The sequence below is a fragment of the Manacus candei genome, unplaced genomic scaffold (assembly GCF_025592945.1).
Source record: "Manacus candei isolate 608988 ecotype Guabito, Panama unplaced genomic scaffold, ASM2559294v1 h1tg000014l, whole genome shotgun sequence".
Classification (NCBI taxonomy): Eukaryota; Metazoa; Chordata; class Aves; order Passeriformes; family Pipridae; genus Manacus; species Manacus candei.
In genome coordinates this window covers 21252945-21272554 of record NW_026138062.1, presented here as the reverse complement: position 1 = coordinate 21272554, position 19610 = coordinate 21252945, and the positions used below count along the sequence as shown (strand labels likewise).

Below are 19610 nucleotides of genomic sequence, written 5' to 3'. Positions count from 1 at the left end.
TTGAGGGTGAGTTGTTCCATTTTAAAAGCTATCCAGATGTAGTACCCTATTAACCTGCTCCTTCCTCTTTGCTAACATATATTAGACCAGTTAAAGTCAGATTATTTGAAGCCCAGTTCTGAGCGTACTTGTTCCTAAGCCTTTTATAGCTGAACAGCCTATGTCCTCCTTGTCCCCATGTTAGGACATCCTGGCAGACACAGGGCAAACAGCCTGTTACATCAGCTATATGAATTTCCCACACAACAAATACAGGCCATCAGAGCTTCCAGAGCTCCTTAGTAAGTTGCAATGAAAAGGAGTGTGGATAAAAGATCTAGAACTTCGGTCTCTCAGGAACGCAAATATACAAAGATATTCATTTCTCTGTAGGGAAAACAATGTAGATCCCAATCTTCAAAGACCGAATTAAATAAAAAGGAACTTCTCAAGTCTTGTTTGGTTGACTTTTAGAAAAAATAACTTTTTAGATAAAATTGACGCATATTTTGAAAACACCCAGAAGTGTCAATAACTTTTTTCCTGGATGGCCTTTGGCGACAATAAAACAAAACCAAAACCAAAAACCGAAAACCAACCAACCAACCAACCAAAAAAACCAAACAAAAAACCCCAGAAAAACAAACAAACAAACAAAAACCACCAAAAAAAACCCCAAACCAACCAAACAAAAAAAACCCAAAACAAAACCAACAACACAAAACTCCCAAAACCGAAAAAGCCCAACCAAACAAAAAACCATTTTAGTTTAGTCTAGAAAATGAAAGTGCAAAAAACTTTAAAAAGAAAGAAATCAATGAGGTCTGGCCCAGTTACCATGCTATTTAAGAGTTGTAGTATTTCCAGAAAAAAAGCCTCCCCTGCCTGGAAAAGATTACCTACATTCTAGCTTTGTTATGTTTGTTACATGATATTTTGTAACTCCACTACTCCAAGACACTTTCTTAGTTCTGTTGCCTTCTTCTCCAACTGCTGAATGTTCCAGTGCCATTGTCTTTTATTTGAATGGACTTTGTTCAGTTGGCAATGCAAACGTTTTAAAATAGCATCATATCTTTTATTCTGTACCTAAAAAAAAAGAAGAATAAAATTCACTTCACAATTTCATTCAAATAAAACTATTTACAGAGGTGGGTTCAGCTCCCTTAACTCTGTCCAAGGGTACATTCTGATATTTGACCATGTCATTACACATTTACTTTCTGTTGCTGAAGAGACACAGACATCTAGGAAGCCATTCATTTAAGTCTGCTTTAGGACAACATGAATCATGCCTCACTTTCCCAATAAGGAAAGAAAAACTCTCTCACTAAGACCTTAAATGAAGAGTTCAGTATGGGTATCTGTTCTCTAGATGTCTAAAATTTAACATTGCAAATCCCACCCAAAGAGTCAGCATCTCACATAGTAGCAACACTTCATACATGGAAGACTTCAGGCTCCAGAATGAGAGGTGAGAAAGGGGAAAAAAAAATCATTCTTTGACAAGTGTGTTTGGTTATAAATGAGAATACAAATGAGGTAATGTAGATGGCTGTGGTAGGAGCTTTGTAGTTGCATTGCATTTAAAACAGTATGTTTCTCATAGGCAGGCAATACTGTGGCAATGCAGTAGTGTATCAATTTTGCCCTCATTGCTGCCTTACATGGAGAACAATGGCTGCTGCCGACAACCCTCTGAAGATTTGCATTCTGTAAAAGCATTGACAATAATAAAAATGGAAATAATGGGTATTCCCTTAATGAAAATTTGGGCTTGCTTACCATAGTTTGAATGGCATATGAGTGGTCATGTATAATTACTCTTGTGTCTGCTTATTGAAATGTTATTACACTGTACCTAACATACACATGATGGTGTACAGCTACATCAGAATTACAGCACTGCCAGTGACTTCCTGCAAGTCTTCCTGCCTAAATTTTCCATATAGCTAAGGAACTCCCTCACTGATGTTTTATAAATTACACTGCCACCTTTTACTGCTGATGGGCTGTTTTCCTTCACTTTGCCTTACTCTTCACTATAATCGTTCACAACTTTTCGAGGGATGCTGTCAGATTCACTCATCTGAATGAGTGCTTGGGGGATCTGAACGTCACTAGGACTACGTTGTATGACACTGAAACATCTATGATCAATATTATCTGCTTTTTTTAGAAATGTGTCCCCAGCATCATTATTGGGAACTGTCTGGCACATCTGCTGAGGGAGGGAGCACTAACATGATTACGGGACAGAGGGGAGGGGAAAAACTGCTCTTTTTACTGTCCTTGTGAACGTATTTGTCAACCCTTTGAAAAAATTGTCTGGGTACTCATGATATTCCACCACTGGGGTCATTTAAGGACAGGATAGGCAAGTATCTGCAAGAATAATGTAGATGCACACTGACATAGGGGAAAGAGGGCAGTACGGGCAGAGACAGTCTTTTGAGCTTTCTTTTTCTTATTATTTTTACATAGCAACAAATTTTCTATTATTTGTGGACATCTTGAATTAGTCCTTATGACTGAAGTCTTGTCCCTACACAGGTAACCACCCTGATTTATTGCTGACATCCCTGTCCAAGACTGGGAACAGGCTCTGCTCTTCAAGAGATGGGTGGTGGGGATGGTGCTCAGGAAAGGGAGTGAGAAAAGGTACACAAGCTGCCTTAAGAGTCTATCAGTACCCTGACTGATGAGAAGTATCTCAGGTATGAATTAGTTGTAGACTTCATTAATTAGCAATGTCAGATCACTGACTTTACTTGGAAAAAAAAAAAAAAAAGGACACTTAGGCACCAATTTTCTTGCAGAAAGATATTTTATCAAAAATTTTTAAATTTCCAAAATTCAGCTGCTTTAGAAAGGCATTCTGAATTACATTCCTGCACCATGTGCTTAGTTGGGGAAATCTTTGTGGGAAACCAGAAATAATACTGAAGCAAAGTGGGAGCACCAGGGCTATGAGAGTCAATCCATCCTGTTTGAGCGCCAGCTTAGCCATTAATGAGGTTTCAACAGGAATTCTATAGGTATTTAAGTATAAGGCTGTATAGGGGCAGATTTGGATGAGTGCTTAAAATGATTGCTGCAGAAATCCTAAAGCAAGAGCAAACTCATTGATCAGATGCAATGACCTGCTTCTATCTGAAGGGTCAGAAACCTGGAAGCTCGTATATTCTTTGTAAATTTATTAATCATGGAATCACAGAATAGTTTGGGGTGGAAGGGACCTTCACAGATCATCTCACTGAACCCCTGGCTATGGCCAGGGACATCTTTCACTAGATCAGTTTGCTCTACCCAGTGTATAGTATAAAGTCTAGAGAGACCATACCGTGCAATTCATCCTACTGTAAACACGTAGGCCTATGGACCGAATTGATCTCTAGAATACATCAACTGTACTAACCACAGCTCCAGTGACTATAATGGGAACTTTCCTAACTCATGTGTCGTCACTTGCATTCAAACAACCACATTTAGCTGTCAGCAGTCTATAGCTGAATCCCACCACTGCAGCTCAATGGAACCTCATCCATGTGACTAGTATCTCACTTTATTCCCATGCTTGACTTGAATGTTCTTTCCCAAGTTGTGCTGAGGACTGCTGGGTATAAATGTCTCTGCTTATCCATTGTCAGTTTTTATATTAAAAATTGGATTGTTTTAAAGAGAGTTCTTAGTAGAAAATAATACCCTGAAAGATTTAGTTTTTGAACCTGCTTCCTTCTGAGACAAAAAGATTGTATAATCCAAACAACCAAAGAACAGGTTAACCTTCACTGTTTATTTAAATTGATTTCAGTAACAGAACAGCACATTATTTTTAGGCTGCCTGATTTCACTTTGAGTTTAGAGAACTTTCTTAAGAGGATGTTAACTTGGTAATAAAATATCTTCTCAGAAGCTGAGCAGCACAGACCTATTCTAAAGCAGCTGTGTTTTGCTTTTCAGGTCAAAAATTCTCTGCCATTCCCTATCACATGAAAAATGATTCTTTCTTCCTCCTATATTTTACGATGGGCAATAGACCAAAGCTTGGATCAGTTCATCTTTATAGTGCCAAGCTTTGCTAATTAAATGTTGTGGCATTTATTTGAACTAACAAGAATAATTATGTGAAACTCCAAACTAAAAACTATCTAGACATACAGAGTATTTTAGTAAGAAACAAAATATAAAATATAGCTCAATTATTTAAAAGAGAAGGTTTTAACCATTTATCAGAATTTTATCTTGGCAGTTAATTAGGAGCTTCTGTGTTATTCCTAATTTAACATCAGCTCAAATTAGAGAGATTCACGGGAAGTCCATTTTCTTCATCCAATTGATTGTCTCATTGATGAGTCATCAGGAACCATGAGACAAGTCATGAATAATCAAATCGGCAGTGAAATTTAAAGTATTTCAGAAGTATTACAGAAATTTTAAAAGACGCATTTTGCTTTATTACCATTCTGTGACTTCTCTTTTCAGGACATCATTCTAAAATTTCACAGCTGAATTCCTTCTTAAAAGACTTCAGAAAAAATGTTCTTAACTTCGATTTTTCTCAAGACAGCAATAAAGCTCTGAATTTTAGAAAGGGTGTCAGTACCCAGAGTTTAAGATAGCATAATTACTGTATATACTTGAACAATGTATGGCCAGTACTTCAAACTTCATTTGCACTATCTACGTTCTGTCAGGAGAACTGTAATTAAAATTTATTTAAATGACTCACCTCAATTTCTTTTCTAAGCTTAGCATGCTTTTTTTTCTCTTCTTCCAGCAAATCTGTTTTTTGATTGATGAAATCTTTCAATGTTGTGATTTCACTTTTTAGAAGTGTAATTTCTTCCTGCAGATGTAAGTTAAGATACAGAAATCCACTCCTTGAAATGTGGCACAGTACATCTGTTAAGCTTATCAAAAATGTCACATTTTAACAGTCTCACTCCACTAACAGAGATTAGAAAAAGAACTATAATAAACAATTTCACAATAAGCCTATTAATAATAATTAAATTAATAATAATTTAAGAAGACTAATTAAAATTAATAATTAAATATTTTATAACACGGGTTTAGACATGTAAGAATATATATTCTTGATCTGAAATACGAAAACTACAATATAGGACTCTGAACTCATTTTGACAGTCTTTATTTTGTTTAAAGTGTAATTTATTGTAAAAGCGATGAATATTTAATGCAATATCTGAGATATATTTTTCCTTCTCATAGGGAAATACAGTGTTAATAAGTCTTTATTTATCAGTATTTAAAGGTCTATTGTACAAACAAATTTTCATCCATTTACATAAACAGAGTAACACCAGATTTTCTATAATGCAGGTTACATCAGATTTGAAATCTGTGATCCCATTCCAACTTCATACTTCATCCCATTCCAACTTCATACAACATCTGTGATCCCATTCCAACTTCATACTCCAACTTCACATACTGGCAAAATTTTGTGGTGAAAAATTCATATGTGGTAGTGCTTAATCAGTATTGCAATTAGAGTCAAGTAAAAAACAACAGCGTTAGACTAAAATAATAAAACAAATATTTTTTTGCCCTCTTCTTCTTTCTATCACCATCTCATGAAATCTGCTCCTTTTGGCAAACAGCTCAACTGTAGTTTGTTGACAGGAAAGTTTAAAGAATAGTGTGTTCTTACATGAAAAATGTAACAATATGGCAAGCTTTCACAGAATTCTGAAAAGTATCCACAGAAGTTTATCCAATGATAAAAAGCTCTGTAATTTTTTTTCATATCTGAGTTCATTCGATCACACGTAATGAACCTGTCTTTTACAAAAATATAGAGATAACAATGGCTGATTTTTTTCATTGCATACCAAAGTAAACATTTCTTTAATTAATGTAGTATTATAAATTATCTATATTCTCATGTAGTCAATCTCCCATGAACCATAAACATCTTAGACAAAATAACCATATTATAAAAACTATGTCAAAATTATTTCACATAAAAGGAAAAAAAATTAAAAAAGGAAATATAATACCTGTACTTGTTTTATTACAGATCCTTCTGGATTCTGGAGATCATGCATTAACTCCTCTTTCTTTGTCTTTAATTCTTCAACAATAGCCTTCTTTTTAGCAAGCTCAATCATAACTGGCATTTTATTATCCATCTCCCAAAAGAGATGTTTATGATTCTTTATTTTTTCCCGATATTCATTATTTCTTGCAAGTATCATCTCAAATTCTTCTTGCACTGTTTCTGCATCACACCTCAGCTTTAAATTTTCAGAATACTGGGCTCTGACTTGGGCCTCCAGATTTTCACAGTGATATTTTGTCACTTCTATGGCATCATCTTGCAGATGTATTTCCTTTTCTGTTGTCTTTTGTTCTAACAGAATAGAATTCATTTCCTTTTCTAGTTCCTGAAACTTTGCCTGTAAAACATTGCAGTGGTATCTTAAGAACATTTCTTTGGGAGGATATGAAGTGTCTAGTTAAACACTGTAATTAATTTATATTTATTCAACATAATCTTCTTTTTAACTTGCATAAAGTGGTTTGAATGGAAGATAATTAGAGTTCCATTTCTTAAAATCATCACCTTAGAGGCACAGTGCAAGAGTACTTAGTTTTATCCCCTTAGATTGAGTCTGAAATATGAAATAAGGTATCCTTGAACTTACTTTAAATTCCTCATATTTGCTAGATACATAGAATGTGGTAGATCAAACCCAATCCTAGTGTTTTTTTAGAGCTGAAATCTGGTGAAGTCCTAATTGGACTAAAAATAACTAAAGACGCCAAAAATCACCTACAAAACTACACAAATAAAGTGGTGTTCTAGGTGATGGAGCTTAACTAGCCTGTTCTACTGAGGTTTTTAATCCTGCCTTCATCACAGTAGTATATGAAAGTTGGATTAATTCCCACTATTTTCAACCCCACAAGAAATATGTATCTAGCCCTAAAAAGGCCTCTTCATCTCACTGATGAGAAGCTAACAAAAGCAGAAGTACTCCCACCCATCGTAAGAAATCACAGAATCATTAAGGTTGAAAAGACTTCTAAGATCATCGAGTCCAACCCTTAACCCAGCACAAGTCCACCACTAAACCGCCTCCCTGACCACACATCTACATGTAAATCTAAGATGGAAGGGCTGAAGTGCTACCTCAGAAATGTTTCTCTCTCTTAGATGACTAGCAAGGGAGCCTAGATGACTAATACAGGCTTAGCATCTGATTTGTAGGCCATGCAAGTTAGCTATGATGAATGCCACCCAAAGTTCTTGCCAACAGTAGTGCACTAAGTGAGATAATTAGCATTGTGATTTATGTCGCCTATTATCTTTTCCCTAATGGAAGCATTACGAATGGTATGAAATCTCTTACTCAATGTCTTGAACAGATTAAGACATTATTAACTGTTAAGAACAAAAGTTCCTGCGTGACTTTTAATTTAGAAATCCTGGGCTACAGTTTTACGGGATTTTATCACTGCCAGCCACCTTTTACTGAGGATAGGAAAGCAAGAGATCTTAGTGGCAAAGCTGTTAAATTTTGGAAAGGAAATTATTGTTTTCCACGTCTTCTGTGACATGTACACATGGGAATTGATGTAAAGATGAAAAAGCAGTTCTGCGTTTTGATTAAAAGTTCCTAATTATTTAATTTTGCTGTTCTAACATTAATGTTTGTATGAAATTTCCTAGGGTTTGGTCTTTTTTGAAAGAAAAAGAAATAGGTATAAAAGAGGAAACAACAAATGAACTAACTTAATTACCCAGGGCTCTAAAGTTCTGTGGGCTTTTTTGAAAACAGATGCCTTTGTTAAAATTGTGTGGTGACAATAATTTTTGTTGCAGTGTTTACTATATTATGGGAAGAAAACTTCTTGCAGTGTTCTACTTAACAGTACTGAATAAAGGCAGTATTTAATGGCTATTTAGGATATCCACTTCAAACACACATTTATAAAAAAGGCATTTTGTGTCAAAAAGATTATATAGTCTGGTGAAATTCTGCCAAAAAGAAAAAAAAACCAAATGGTTTTAAAATCCTTCCTTGCCTGCCCTCCTCCTCTCCCCCACCACATATCTTAGGAAATCACTATAAAAAATAATTTTAAAAGACCTAACTTTGCATTTAGTTGTTGTGGATTTGCTTTGTGTGTTCAGCTCAGTATTTGTTGGGGATTTTTTGGGTTTTTTTTCCAAGTAAAAACCAAAAGTTTCACCTGCTCTAATGAAGTCTTGGCTCTGTTGTGGCCTTAAAAAGAACAGCACGCATCCACAGTTTTGACTAAGCCTAAAGGTATCTGAGTATCTGCCTCACAGTTGCACTTGCCCAGAAAAAAATTCTACTATCAGCTTCTCTTTTTCATAGGAACACTTCTTCACCTAACTTCTTTCATCTAAAGAAAAAAATTATTAAACTACTCTAAACAAGGCTTATTACCTGCAATTGGCAAAGAACTGTTTTGCTTTTTTCTATCTCCGATGCCTGCAAATGCTGCCGCTCTGCAACTTCTTTTACAACTTCAACCAGTGAGGGAGAATTTTGCTTGGCCATTTTAGGCAAAAGTGAAGAACTAGAGGGAAGAGAAAAAAAAAAGTGAATTGTCTTATCTTCATTTTAATTTAATTCCTGTTGATGAAACAATACAAAGGGATTTCTCGTGGGATCGCCGATCAATACGTTATTTCATTTGGCTCATTTTTACTTAGGAAGAACAGGTTACTAATGGGTAGACGTTCAAAGCTAATCACTGAGAATTAGAACGCTTGCTTGCAGAATTTTATAAAATAAACCGCTGCAGTGTTCATCTGCAGCACAGACCCTCGGTTTGCGAACGCAGTCGGAGGCCTCACTGCACCTGCCGCACCCACAGGGCCGCCGCTCCTCAGGGCGCAGCCACGGCCGCGCCTCCCCCGGGCGGGGATGGCCAAGGGCCAAGGGCCCCGGCGGTGCGGCGGGACGGGCTCAGGGGGCGTCGGAGAACGGCGGTCGGGGCCCAGGGGCCGTGAGAGGTGCTGATCCCGGCAGGAGCCCGAGGAAAAGCGGCGGAAACAACCGGTCGCGTTCAGAAATGAATGGGTGGCTGCTTCCCCACCCGATAGCGGTTTCACCACCCCGCGGCCGAGGGCTCTACTCAGCTTCCTTCCGCTTCTGAGTTCCCCGGGTTACCTAATTCACTGTGTTAAACTGCATTTGCTGCCATGGTTTGTTATGCAGAGAAAACAGGTTTTGCTGAGCACCACTGGGTTACGAGGGAGAAGAGATGTGGCCCAGTTTCGTGTCCTGTGCTGTAGGCACGGACTTGCCTTGTGCCCACTCGTATGCTTTTGAACTCCAGGTTGAGGGATTTTAACCCTAAATTGCACTATTTTTATAGTTTAATTTTAGAATTTATTTTATAATTTTATATTTATAACATATAACAACTGAAATATATAAATATATTAACCAACTTACACAATATACATATATTAAACAACTTAAATATATAAATGTAAAATATATTTTTATAACAACTATTTTATAATTTAACTGCTTATGTCTTCCTATGATCTGTTTATTTAATCCCTTTTTTTTTTTGCAACAGCATAAGATGAATATAATACTTGAGCCAGAGTTGTCAATTTGTCACTTTTTAATATTGTTTTGTACCCCTGAGTATTTTCTGAGCTTTTCCTTCTCAGCATTCTGCACCAAAAATTACCCCGGTAATTAGTTTTTCTTGCTTAGTCTCACTGAAGGAAAGAAAATGATCGTGTTGGTCTCTCTCCACCAAGCTCTCCTGTTAATTTTTAATGACCTAGTTCAGCCACAGTGGGGTGGAACGCTTCAGAGATGACCGACTTCTGCAAACTTCATGAAGGGAGATGTCTGGATGGGGAAGGACAAGATAACCCCATCAGTTCTCTTCAGGAGGGAGAAACAGGAGAATTCAGCTCTCATCCCTCTGCCCAGCACAAGTTGGAAAGAAAAGCCGGAGGGGAAATGACAGGGCACTCCCCAGGTGTGTTTTGGACCTGGCAGTAATGTACGCTTACTACAGGTGCAGGGAAGGGAGGAACAGGAGACAGCAATTAATAGAAAATCAGATTTTATTAATTCCTCTGTTCCTGAATAAATTACTTTCCTTTTTTTCTTGTCCTTTTCTTCAGTTGTCATATACTTAACTGTCATGACTATGATTTTAACACAGCTGACAAAACGTATTTATTACCATTTGATTTTTGAACAAAGCTTGATATAAATCCTTCATTTCCCCACTTGCCTTTTAGCCTTCTCATTGTCCTGTCAAAGGATTAAGACTTTCTCACTACATTGTGCAAAATGTCTGACTGCTTCAACAAGAAATTGCCATTGTCATTTGGGGCCTGTGGCCCCTAAGGCTAACCTCTCATAACCTCTCTCTCTGCATCCGGAATATACTTTTCCTTGACTGACTGACAACTTCTTCACTGGAACGTGCAGCTACAGCTCAGAAAAGGAAACTCCTTCAGTCTGCACAAGTTCTCCTTGAACTACTTCGTGTTCTTGTTCTGTTTTGCTCTACCATACGTTTCTGAGCGAGTTTAAGGTTGTGCAAAGCTGGTGTATTAGAAGGTGTGATTGCAGCAGGGAGTTGCACGCCAGGGTTAACGCTGCTTCCGGGTTCAGCGCTACCTACACGCTTGTTAATCATATTGGTGCCTTGTGGTACAGTTCGTTCTTTCCGGTGGACTCAGCAACAAAGCAGGGTCCCATCAAAAAGAAGAAATACAGGTTCCCAGAGCTATCTTACATAGAATAGGAATTTCCATCTTGTACAAATCAGTTCCAAGACTGAAAGAAGTGAGATATATAAAGCTGGAAATGTGTGTGTATTATATCAGTTGATATCTTTCAAGAGTTTAAAAGGATTGTCTACCTGTGTAAGTAAATTTCTGTTAAACTTTGTTTACAAAAATTGCATGTACTTTAATATTTTCATTGTATGTGGTTATCTCTGTTTCTTCAACCTTGCCTAAATACACCTAATTAGGAGAGGCAATTTGTTTTATTGTAATCCAATTTAGAAGGTTTAAATCTATTTTTTCCCCTGGTTTTGGTTTTTTGTTTGTTTGTTTGTGGGATTTATTGTTTATTTGGGGTTTTGTTTTTGGTTTTGGTTTTTTTTGTTGTTGAAATTTTTTACAAATGTGCTCTTATCCCTCTTCATTTGGACAGCTTTAATGACCTGTTTTCTTTCTCAGGGCATCTCCCTCTTTCATATGTTAAATATCTCTTGCCTTTTTAATTTTCTAAAAATGATGTCATTCCTCTGAGTTTCTGTACAAATACAAGGTGACCAGCAGGATTCAAAGTGCAGGAAATTGTCAGCAATCTTGTCTTGACCAACAGGGAACTTCTATAATTGGACTGCTGATTTGTTTTTTTTTTAAATTGGTTTTTGCATCTTTTTTCTACCCTGGACTGTCTTTTCTCTGCAGCTTGGTTTTACTTCCTTCGTTGTTGCTTTTCTACGTTCACTTTGCCCTTCTACTTTTCACTCTTGTTACCCTCTTTACCTCTCTTCTCGTTATTGATAATTTTCTTTGATTTTCTTTTTCTTGATATCTGTGCAAGAGAATCTCTTTACCCTCAAAATGCTTGCACTGACAGTTTCAAGGAGTGATCAAAATAGCTAATGAGTGGCCTTAGCTTCAAGTTTGTGGAATTATTTGTCTTGAATTGGGTACCAATATGATCGACTCTTTAATAAATAGGTTTTTTGATGTGGTAAAGTGCAGAGAGGCTTTCCATGGAACAATGGGACTGTAGAGCATGTTACTTCAAACCTGGATAACTGTGAATGCATTTCCCATGAGCTAAAACATTGCTGTACTTGGCAAACCTGTATTTTGAGAAGGGTTTTTTTTTTGGGGGGGGGGCTTAGAAAGGAGTCAGTTTTGCTATAATTGTAAGCAAGTTTATTTCTGACACCACTGACCTCACTAGGACTCTGTGATGCAAAACTGGAAGGATGAGTGAGCCCCATTTTTCCTATGTGCACATCTCAATAATTGCCCCTCTGGACTTTTTGCAGTACACACACAACTTAACAATGTAGGCAATTACCTCTCCCTCAGCAAACACTTTCCTTCCACCCTTTCTCTGCTGGTATTTTTCTGAGCAAGTACAAGAACAGCAATGAACTCTACTTACCTTCCACTGTTGATATATCTGAAGTGGAGCAATAATCTGTTTTTCATGTACAGCCCTCTGTTGTACTGTCTTTCCTATATAAAGGTATTAGCTATACCTAGATTGTGATCATGTCATACTCTGACAGGCCTCCCACAGAGTGTGTCAGGGTAGGAAAGGAAATACTCTGATTTCCCAAGTCATGGTCTTAGACAGGAGCCTGTTTTGGCACTGTTTTCTTAGCAAGCTGTTTTCTCTAAAATCTATTATCAGCTGTGTGTAAATAATACTCTGAGCAAAATCAAGAGTCATAAATTCCCTGGCAGATTCTTTTATTTGCTGTCACATTTTGATTCTTTCAGTCTACCTGTTTTGATAGTCACCAGTTAATCTTTGTAAGTGTTCAATTCGCAGAAAGGAAAACATCATTTTCAGTCAGGATTATTTTTCTTCCAGTCTGGGGAAAAGAACAATGAAGAAAATACAGAATGTTTTCTGTAAAACCTTCTTTGAATAAACTGTCCATTAAAAACAGAAAGGTCTTTGACCTTTCATTTGAGTGTAGAAAGTCTGGGAATCCATTCTAAAGCATAAAATGCCAAGGAGTACCCTAAGTCTGCCATAATGGTAGGCCTCAAGTACACACAGAAGTAATATTTTTGCAGAATAATGAAGTGTTGTAAAGCTAGAGCATGCATGTAGTTACAGGAGAACGAGGACTTGGGGCAGAAAAATAGTGCCGGGCATTATCTGATGCAGTTAGCTCTGGCAGCAGAGCATTGATCATAGAATCATAAAATGTTAAGGGTTGGAACGGACCTTAAAGATCACCCAGTCCCAATCCCCTTGCCTTAGGCTGGGATACCTCCTGCTAGACCAGGTTGCCCAAAGCCCCATCCAACCTCGCCTTGAACACTGCCAGAGCTGGGGCATCCACAACCTCCCTGGGCAACCTGTTCTGGTATCTCACCACCCTTACAATAAAGAATTGCTTCCTAATATCTAGCTTAAATTTCCCCTCTTTCAGTTTGTGCCCATTATTCCTTGTACTCCTAATGGTTACTCCTGTACCCACTACTTCTTGATTTCAAAGACTCATAAGACTTCTCAATTTCTTTGTTTCTGCAAAGATATGAATTTTCCTACAAATAAATTAGTATTCATGCACAATTTGTTGCTGTAAAAAAAATTACAGTGTTAAAGAATACTCTAAATTATTATAGGGTCTTAGAACTGATGGCAAAGCTATGTATATTTCTCCCAGATCAAGCATGCTGCTTAGTCATGAAGTCTAAATAGATGTCTTTGAGGTTCCCAAAGCAGAGGGTTCTAGCCTTTTGTTCCAGACCTTGGGAGGCTTGCCCTTGAAACTGAAAGATTATCAGAGAGAGAGAAAAGAAAATAAGACACCTCTGGGAGGATATGAAAAATAGGCTCTCATACAACAGAGAGAAGAAGAGGTGGATGGACAAGTTTCCACACGTAGGCCTAGCTGGGCTTGGATCAACAAAGTTCAGAAAGGGGAAAAAACAAACCACCAAACCTGGAATTACACCATGGGCCACAAGAGAAAACAGGAACCATAGGATGATTTGGGATAAGCTTAACACATCTTGATTTCAGAGCAAAGAGTGCAGCTAGCAGTGTTATAAAACTGAGGCAGGAAGTTGTGCACAGTATTTAATTATTTTAATTTAGTTCTAAGTGCTTCTTGTGTTACTAGGTGAAATTTCAGTAACCTGTGCAGAGTTCCTGTGCGTGCTGAAAAGAACTATACCAATCACGTGCCCCTTGACACAGAAGTTAGAAATTAGCAAGTCAATACTTTTGGTAATGCGAAAAGGAGAAGTACAAAAGGTCTTGTGGGAAAAAATGTCATTGCACTCACAGCCCAGCACTCTGCTGCCAGGAGGGGTAGCAGACAGGAGCTCCACTTCAGTGATGTGTTAAACAGCTCCAAAAAAATTGTTACAGAAACTCCTCCAGTCCCAGCAAGCTAAGGGACCTCTGTACTTGCTTGCCCTCTGGAAGCTGGAGGAGGGCCCATCAAACAGATGTCAATTAGGGTCCATTAGGCTAATGTGGGTTAATTGATTCAATAAATCTAATCTTATGTACCAACCTTTCATCATCCCTGACCTGGGAAAAACCTGAGGTAGGTGGGGTGGTAAGGAAATACCTAGATGCTGAAATAAATACATAATAATTCCCATTTCTGCTAGTTTTCTTTTGCTGCAATTTCTTTGGATGCAGCTAGGAAATCCTGAGTTAGTAATTACCTGCTATGTACCTTCTCTACCCAGTATCACTGAATTAATTGCCTTAATACCATTATTCTGTGTTTGGACTAACAGTTCTTTCATGTCTTTTTGTTTGTTTTTCATGGTTTGTTACTACTTGACAGTTGTAGAAATTAAATATCCTGGAATATGGTGGAAGCAGTACTAATAGATCTGTTCAGCATCCCAGCCAACTTGCAGAACAACATCCAAGGATTACTATGCAACACACTGGAAACTATTGAGAAATGCTCTTCCATCCATACTCCATTTGTTTATGTCATATGTTGCCAGAGGCAGTGGAGTGACAGGAAAGGTGAACAAGAGTTCTTGCTTCCAGCTCTGGGAGGTTTTCAGAGTCTGAAGAGAAGACTGGAGGTGGTACATGCTCTGACTACAGCTGCTGCTTTGTACACCATCAAACAGAGACTGGATGAAAAAGACCTAAGCATCATTAAAGTTATTCTCCCTACCTTAAGAAAAGACTTAATGAAAGCATATATAGACCATCTCTTTACAGCCGTCTACCAGTTTGAATATGAGGATTTACGGGTGGTATCTGGCTCTGAAAACCTACAGATATCTGAACGTCAGGGTGAAGGGCAAAAACTTCCTTCACAGGACATGGCACTCATCCAAAGTGAGATTCAGATGCACTTGGAAAGCCTACCAAGCCTGAAAGGGGAGCTCACCATCCTCAGATCCTCCCTGATTCCAGGTAAAGAGAGTTCCAGCTAGTGGTTTTACAGAGACTGTTACCAAGCATACTTCTTCAAGGGAATTGCAAAACGGGTAAAATTTGGAAATGTCTTCAGGCAACAAATAACTCTATATCATGTTGTAATAGTGTATCACAACTATAAGAGGGAGAAGTGTCAGTAGAAATACAGCAAAAGACTGGCAAGTCTATTCCAGGCCTGGGGCACAATCAGAGGAAAGACAGTCCTGGGTTTAGTGAGGGCATTACTGTGGACAAAAAAATCTCCCCTCTGTGTGTGAATTACACATTTGGAGAGTTACCATCATCATCTGGAAAGGCAGGGAAAGAGTTTCTTCTGGTCCCTGACATGCCTGATGTCTCAGTGTCCCTGCCATGGCATGATTCTGAGCAAGAAGAAAATTAGAATCCTTAAATTTAAATGCCACAGCTAAATACAAGATAAAGCAATATTCAACTTGATTGGCTGATTCCAGATCTCTTCAGTATAAAACTATGTAATAGCTGACCTGATCTTGTGTTGAAGGCAATTATTTGTTGTCTTTTTTTGCCTTACCAGATAGTACCTTCTTGCATGGGTTCACCACAAGGACAGGTGGGATCTCATATATACCAACTCTAAGCTCCTGCAATCTCTTCAGCAGTTCCAAGCGGAGGGACCCAAAGGTTGTTGTTAAAGAAAATCTCCGTCGGCTAGCTAATGCTGCAGGATTTAACCCAGAGGCTTTTCACAGAGTCAAGGTATCTTATAAAACAATGGATTTAAGTAAATGAGTCAGATCTTCCTTCGTGTGTCACTGGCTAAAACTGTAGGCATTATTCTTACCTTTGTCAGCAAGAACTTGTGAGAAGCAGCTGGCAGCTTATCTGAGAGAACAGCCATTCAAACTATCAGCCATTTGGCACAATATGGAGAAGCAACGCTGATTCTTCCAAGTCTGTTCAAACATTTAACTTACCACAGAGTAGAATAATCAGATAAGTGATCAGAGCAGTTCCTCCTAAAAGAAAAATACACCATCACTTCTGTAGTGGTTTTTTACTGGTACATCTGCATGGCATTTGAACAAGGGAGTGCCTGATTTCCATGCATAATCAGTTGGTGCAGAAGAGTGTTTCTTGCCAAAGAAAAAACCTTGTACTAGACAGAACTGGGTTGTTTTGCTGCCATATCACTGTCCATGTTCTGGTTTTGTTTTGACAGGTTGATCACGCTAATGCAGTGTGTATTATGGGAAAGACAGAGCCTGACAGCTATGATGGCATAGTTACAAATCGGAAAGGTGTTACGCTAGCAGCTCCAGGTGCTGATTGCATACCCGTGCTATTTGCTGATCCTGTCAGAAAAGCCTGTGGTGCTGCTCATTCTGGTAGGAATTGCACTCCCTGTGCAATGCAAAGATTTCCCAGGACTCACATTGAGATACAAGAACTCAAAGCTGGACTTTCTTCTACCTATTCCAGACAATGCCCAAGTGCAAACTTGGCTTCTGTCTATTCCAAAAAATGTCGCTATCTTGAGCCTCTTTTTTTTTTCCTAAAGTAACATTAAACCACTTTCACCATACTATAAAAATACATTTCTGACGTATTTCTGTTGTCATATTCCCATTTAAATGTTTCAAGCACAAAGGAGCTGTAAGGCATGCTCTAATTGCCCAAACCAGGACACTGGGAAAAAAGAATTCCGGAATTCTGGACTAAATGCTTCTCTTTAGTTTCCATCTCCACCAAATTATGTCAACAAACTGGTAGCTGTTAATGTGTTGGGTTTTTTTAAAAAAGATAATTTATTATTAGATATATTTTTTAATTTTAGGTGTAAATATATTTCCTAATTTATACCTTTAATAATAGCATATATTTCTAGAATATACTAGAAAATTAAAGAGACAATTTATACAAATTTTTTTTCAACTTCTCATTTCTCACAGGATGGAAAGGCACGTTGTTAGGAGTGTCTATGGCCACAGTAAATGCTATGGTATCTGAATATGGCTGTAACATGAAAGATATCCTTGTGGTGCTGGGCCCATCTGTAGGACCTTGCTGCTATAAACTTCCTCATGAATCAGCAAAAGAATTTCACAGAATTGATCCAAAGTGTGTGAGACTATTCAACTCTGCAAATCCTTATATTGATATTAGAAGAGCAACACGGTAAGCCTCCTGAGTGAATAAAAGACTAATTTCACATTAGTTATCAATAATTACTTTGATATTCTGTTATTCACCACTAATATGGTGAGGGTCCTCACCATCTTAAAGTACTCTCTAGTACTTTGCAGATCAACAACTGATACTTTTGAAGGAATGGTATCTGCTCAATTTTGCTGTTTCAACTATTATTTTATTGTTATACTGATGGCTTATGGATTATAGACAAAAGTTCAATTTTAATGTGGCTTTACTGGTTGCAGGAAAGTGATTAATTTAGTCTAATTCTGGAAGAAAATAAAAAGAAAAGCAAATGAAAGTCCCAATCACAATATTGGCACAGTTTGTTCAGCTGGTACTTGAGGTCCTGCCTTAAAGATAGTGCCTTACAGAATGTGAGGATGTACAAAAAAATATTATTTTCTGTTTCTCTTTCTTTTTTTAAGGATTCTTCTTGAGAGAGGTGGGGTTCTTCCTGAGAACATCCAAGATGATTCTGTCACAGACCAGAACCAAAATATCACTTTCTGTACTGCCTGCCACCCTGATAAATTTTACTCTCACTTTCGTGATGGCACTAACTTTGGAACACAGATTGGCTTCATATCAATCAAAGACTGAGACAGTATCTCTTACTCTGGAATAGTATTAAGACAATAAGTCTGATGCATTGTCTGGCATCCTGCTCTCCTTGTAGTTCTTCCTTTCACAGCCTTGCAATAGGGAATTCATGGGTCTTGAGATTCCCCTCCCCTTCTCTTCCCTTCCCTGGCAAAAATAAATATCTAGGGTGTGGGACAACAATACCTGTGTGAGACAGGGTGCAAAGGAGACAAGGACAAGCCACACAACTGGCAAAACCCTTCTGCAAGACCAGATGCAAGCTCCATGTTTATGGATCCTCCTTGACCATTTTCCAGAAACTTTGCTATTTAAGGTGGTGAAAGCACAAAAAACTCCAGTGTTCACTAACTTCTGGGTGATACTGTTGAATGAAGTTAAGTATGACCTGAGTAATAGAGGAAGAGAAGCCTGTATGGCATGTTAACTGTTTGAGAGCACCCAACTTCAATAGTTTCAGCTGAAGCTTTACGGAATTTTGTGCATGGGATTGATTTTCTACTTTGAATTACTTTAAAGAAGAGCTCCAAAACACTTAAAGGAGTTATACCATGCAAAATAACTTGAAAGTGAGAATCGAGCAAACTCCTTTGGGGCAGACATTGAAAATATATGAACATTCACCATTCTGTACTTTTTGATTGTAATAAAAATAGGGCTAAGACTCTTAATATAGGACATGTATGTTCATATTTCCTTAGGATTCTTTTCTTTAAACATCAGTGCTTTGATAATATCCATTGACACAGTCTCAACAATGCAGGTTATTAAATAAATATCTAAAAAGTTGAGTGAATTTAGCCTCAGTTAATTTTACTGACCAGTAGTTGGACTTCTGTGTCTTACTAAGCAAATTTTAAGTGTACACTGTTTTCTTTTGGCCATAAAAAAATTGCCTCTAGATTTTACAATAGACATGATGTTTTCTGACACACAGACAGTGAGAGATTGGTAACAGTAGAACTATGCTGACTGTAGACGTGCCAAGCGCAAGCCTTGGGCCAGCCGTGCCCATGACGTACTTTCTATTTTAAATTCAGCGACCTTTCCCAGGTCTGACTGTTCTGTCCACTAGAGGTCAGTGCTCACTCGCGCTGTGCTTCTATCCCTGCAGGCACGGATAGATTGGGGTCCAAACCATGCAGTTTGCAAAGCACTGCATGGCATACGCTGCTACTTCTGTCTCTATAATAATCTGCCAAGTTATTCTAGTATCCGTGCTTGAAGAGTAATCTATTTTTCATTTTGTTCGGTTGTGATTCGAAGCTGACCAAATTAGAACTTTCCTTGACCACTGGAAGAACAGACTTTTTAAAAGAACTTTCTTTTACCTGTGAACGGTATTTCTCAGAGAAGAGCCTGATTCTGGGTATATTATCTTCTGACTGTAACCATCTACCAAAAATATTCTTCTGCCAACTATCCTACTTATTCTTTAGAAATATAATTCCTCTTCTGCTGTAGCACTGCAGTCCTTGACAATAAAAATCCTTACATTTTCAGTTACCTTTTAGAAATCTCACCTCACCATTGGTTTCACCATTCTTGTTTTCTTTTGTAACTTCCCCATGGTGATATTCACAGGCAGCTTCAAACTGGAGATTCAGGATCCAGCCAGGGTAACAGTCACACTGCTTAACTTAATGCTGTCAAGCACATTACTGCACACCAGCTAATGGTGTATATGGTATG

At 38.0% G+C, this 19610-nt stretch overlaps 2 protein-coding genes across 4 annotated transcripts; one reads left to right on the top strand and one right to left on the bottom strand.

Moving 5' to 3' along the window:
• Positions 1 to 623: 623 nt before the first annotated feature.
• CCDC122 (coiled-coil domain containing 122) lies at positions 624 to 9280 on the bottom strand. The gene is made up of 5 exons (XM_051778757.1): positions 9156 to 9280; positions 8427 to 8559; positions 6006 to 6404; positions 4712 to 4828; positions 624 to 1068 (listed from the first exon to the last, which is right to left on the bottom strand). The coding sequence occupies exons 2-5, from the start codon at positions 8538 to 8540 to the stop codon at positions 904 to 906; spliced, it is 795 nt and encodes a 264-aa protein (XP_051634717.1). The 5' UTR covers positions 8541 to 8559; positions 9156 to 9280; the 3' UTR covers positions 624 to 903.
• On the top strand, positions 9240 to 18495 carry LACC1 (laccase domain containing 1). Of its 3 annotated transcripts, XM_051778735.1 has the most exons (7): positions 9240 to 9324; positions 9717 to 9990; positions 14548 to 15140; positions 15700 to 15881; positions 16345 to 16510; positions 17075 to 17300; positions 17744 to 18495. In XM_051778735.1, the coding sequence occupies exons 3-7, from the start codon at positions 14573 to 14575 to the stop codon at positions 17916 to 17918; spliced, it is 1317 nt and encodes a 438-aa protein (XP_051634695.1). In that variant the 5' UTR covers positions 9240 to 9324; positions 9717 to 9990; positions 14548 to 14572; the 3' UTR covers positions 17919 to 18495. The 3 variants fall into 3 exon arrangements, with proteins under 3 accessions (XP_051634695.1, XP_051634693.1, XP_051634696.1); XM_051778733.1 differs by lacking the exons at positions 9240 to 9324; positions 9717 to 9990 and adding an exon at positions 10006 to 10891; XM_051778736.1 differs by lacking the exons at positions 9240 to 9324; positions 9717 to 9990 and adding an exon at positions 14381 to 14496.
• Positions 18496 to 19610: the final 1115 nt, after the last annotated feature.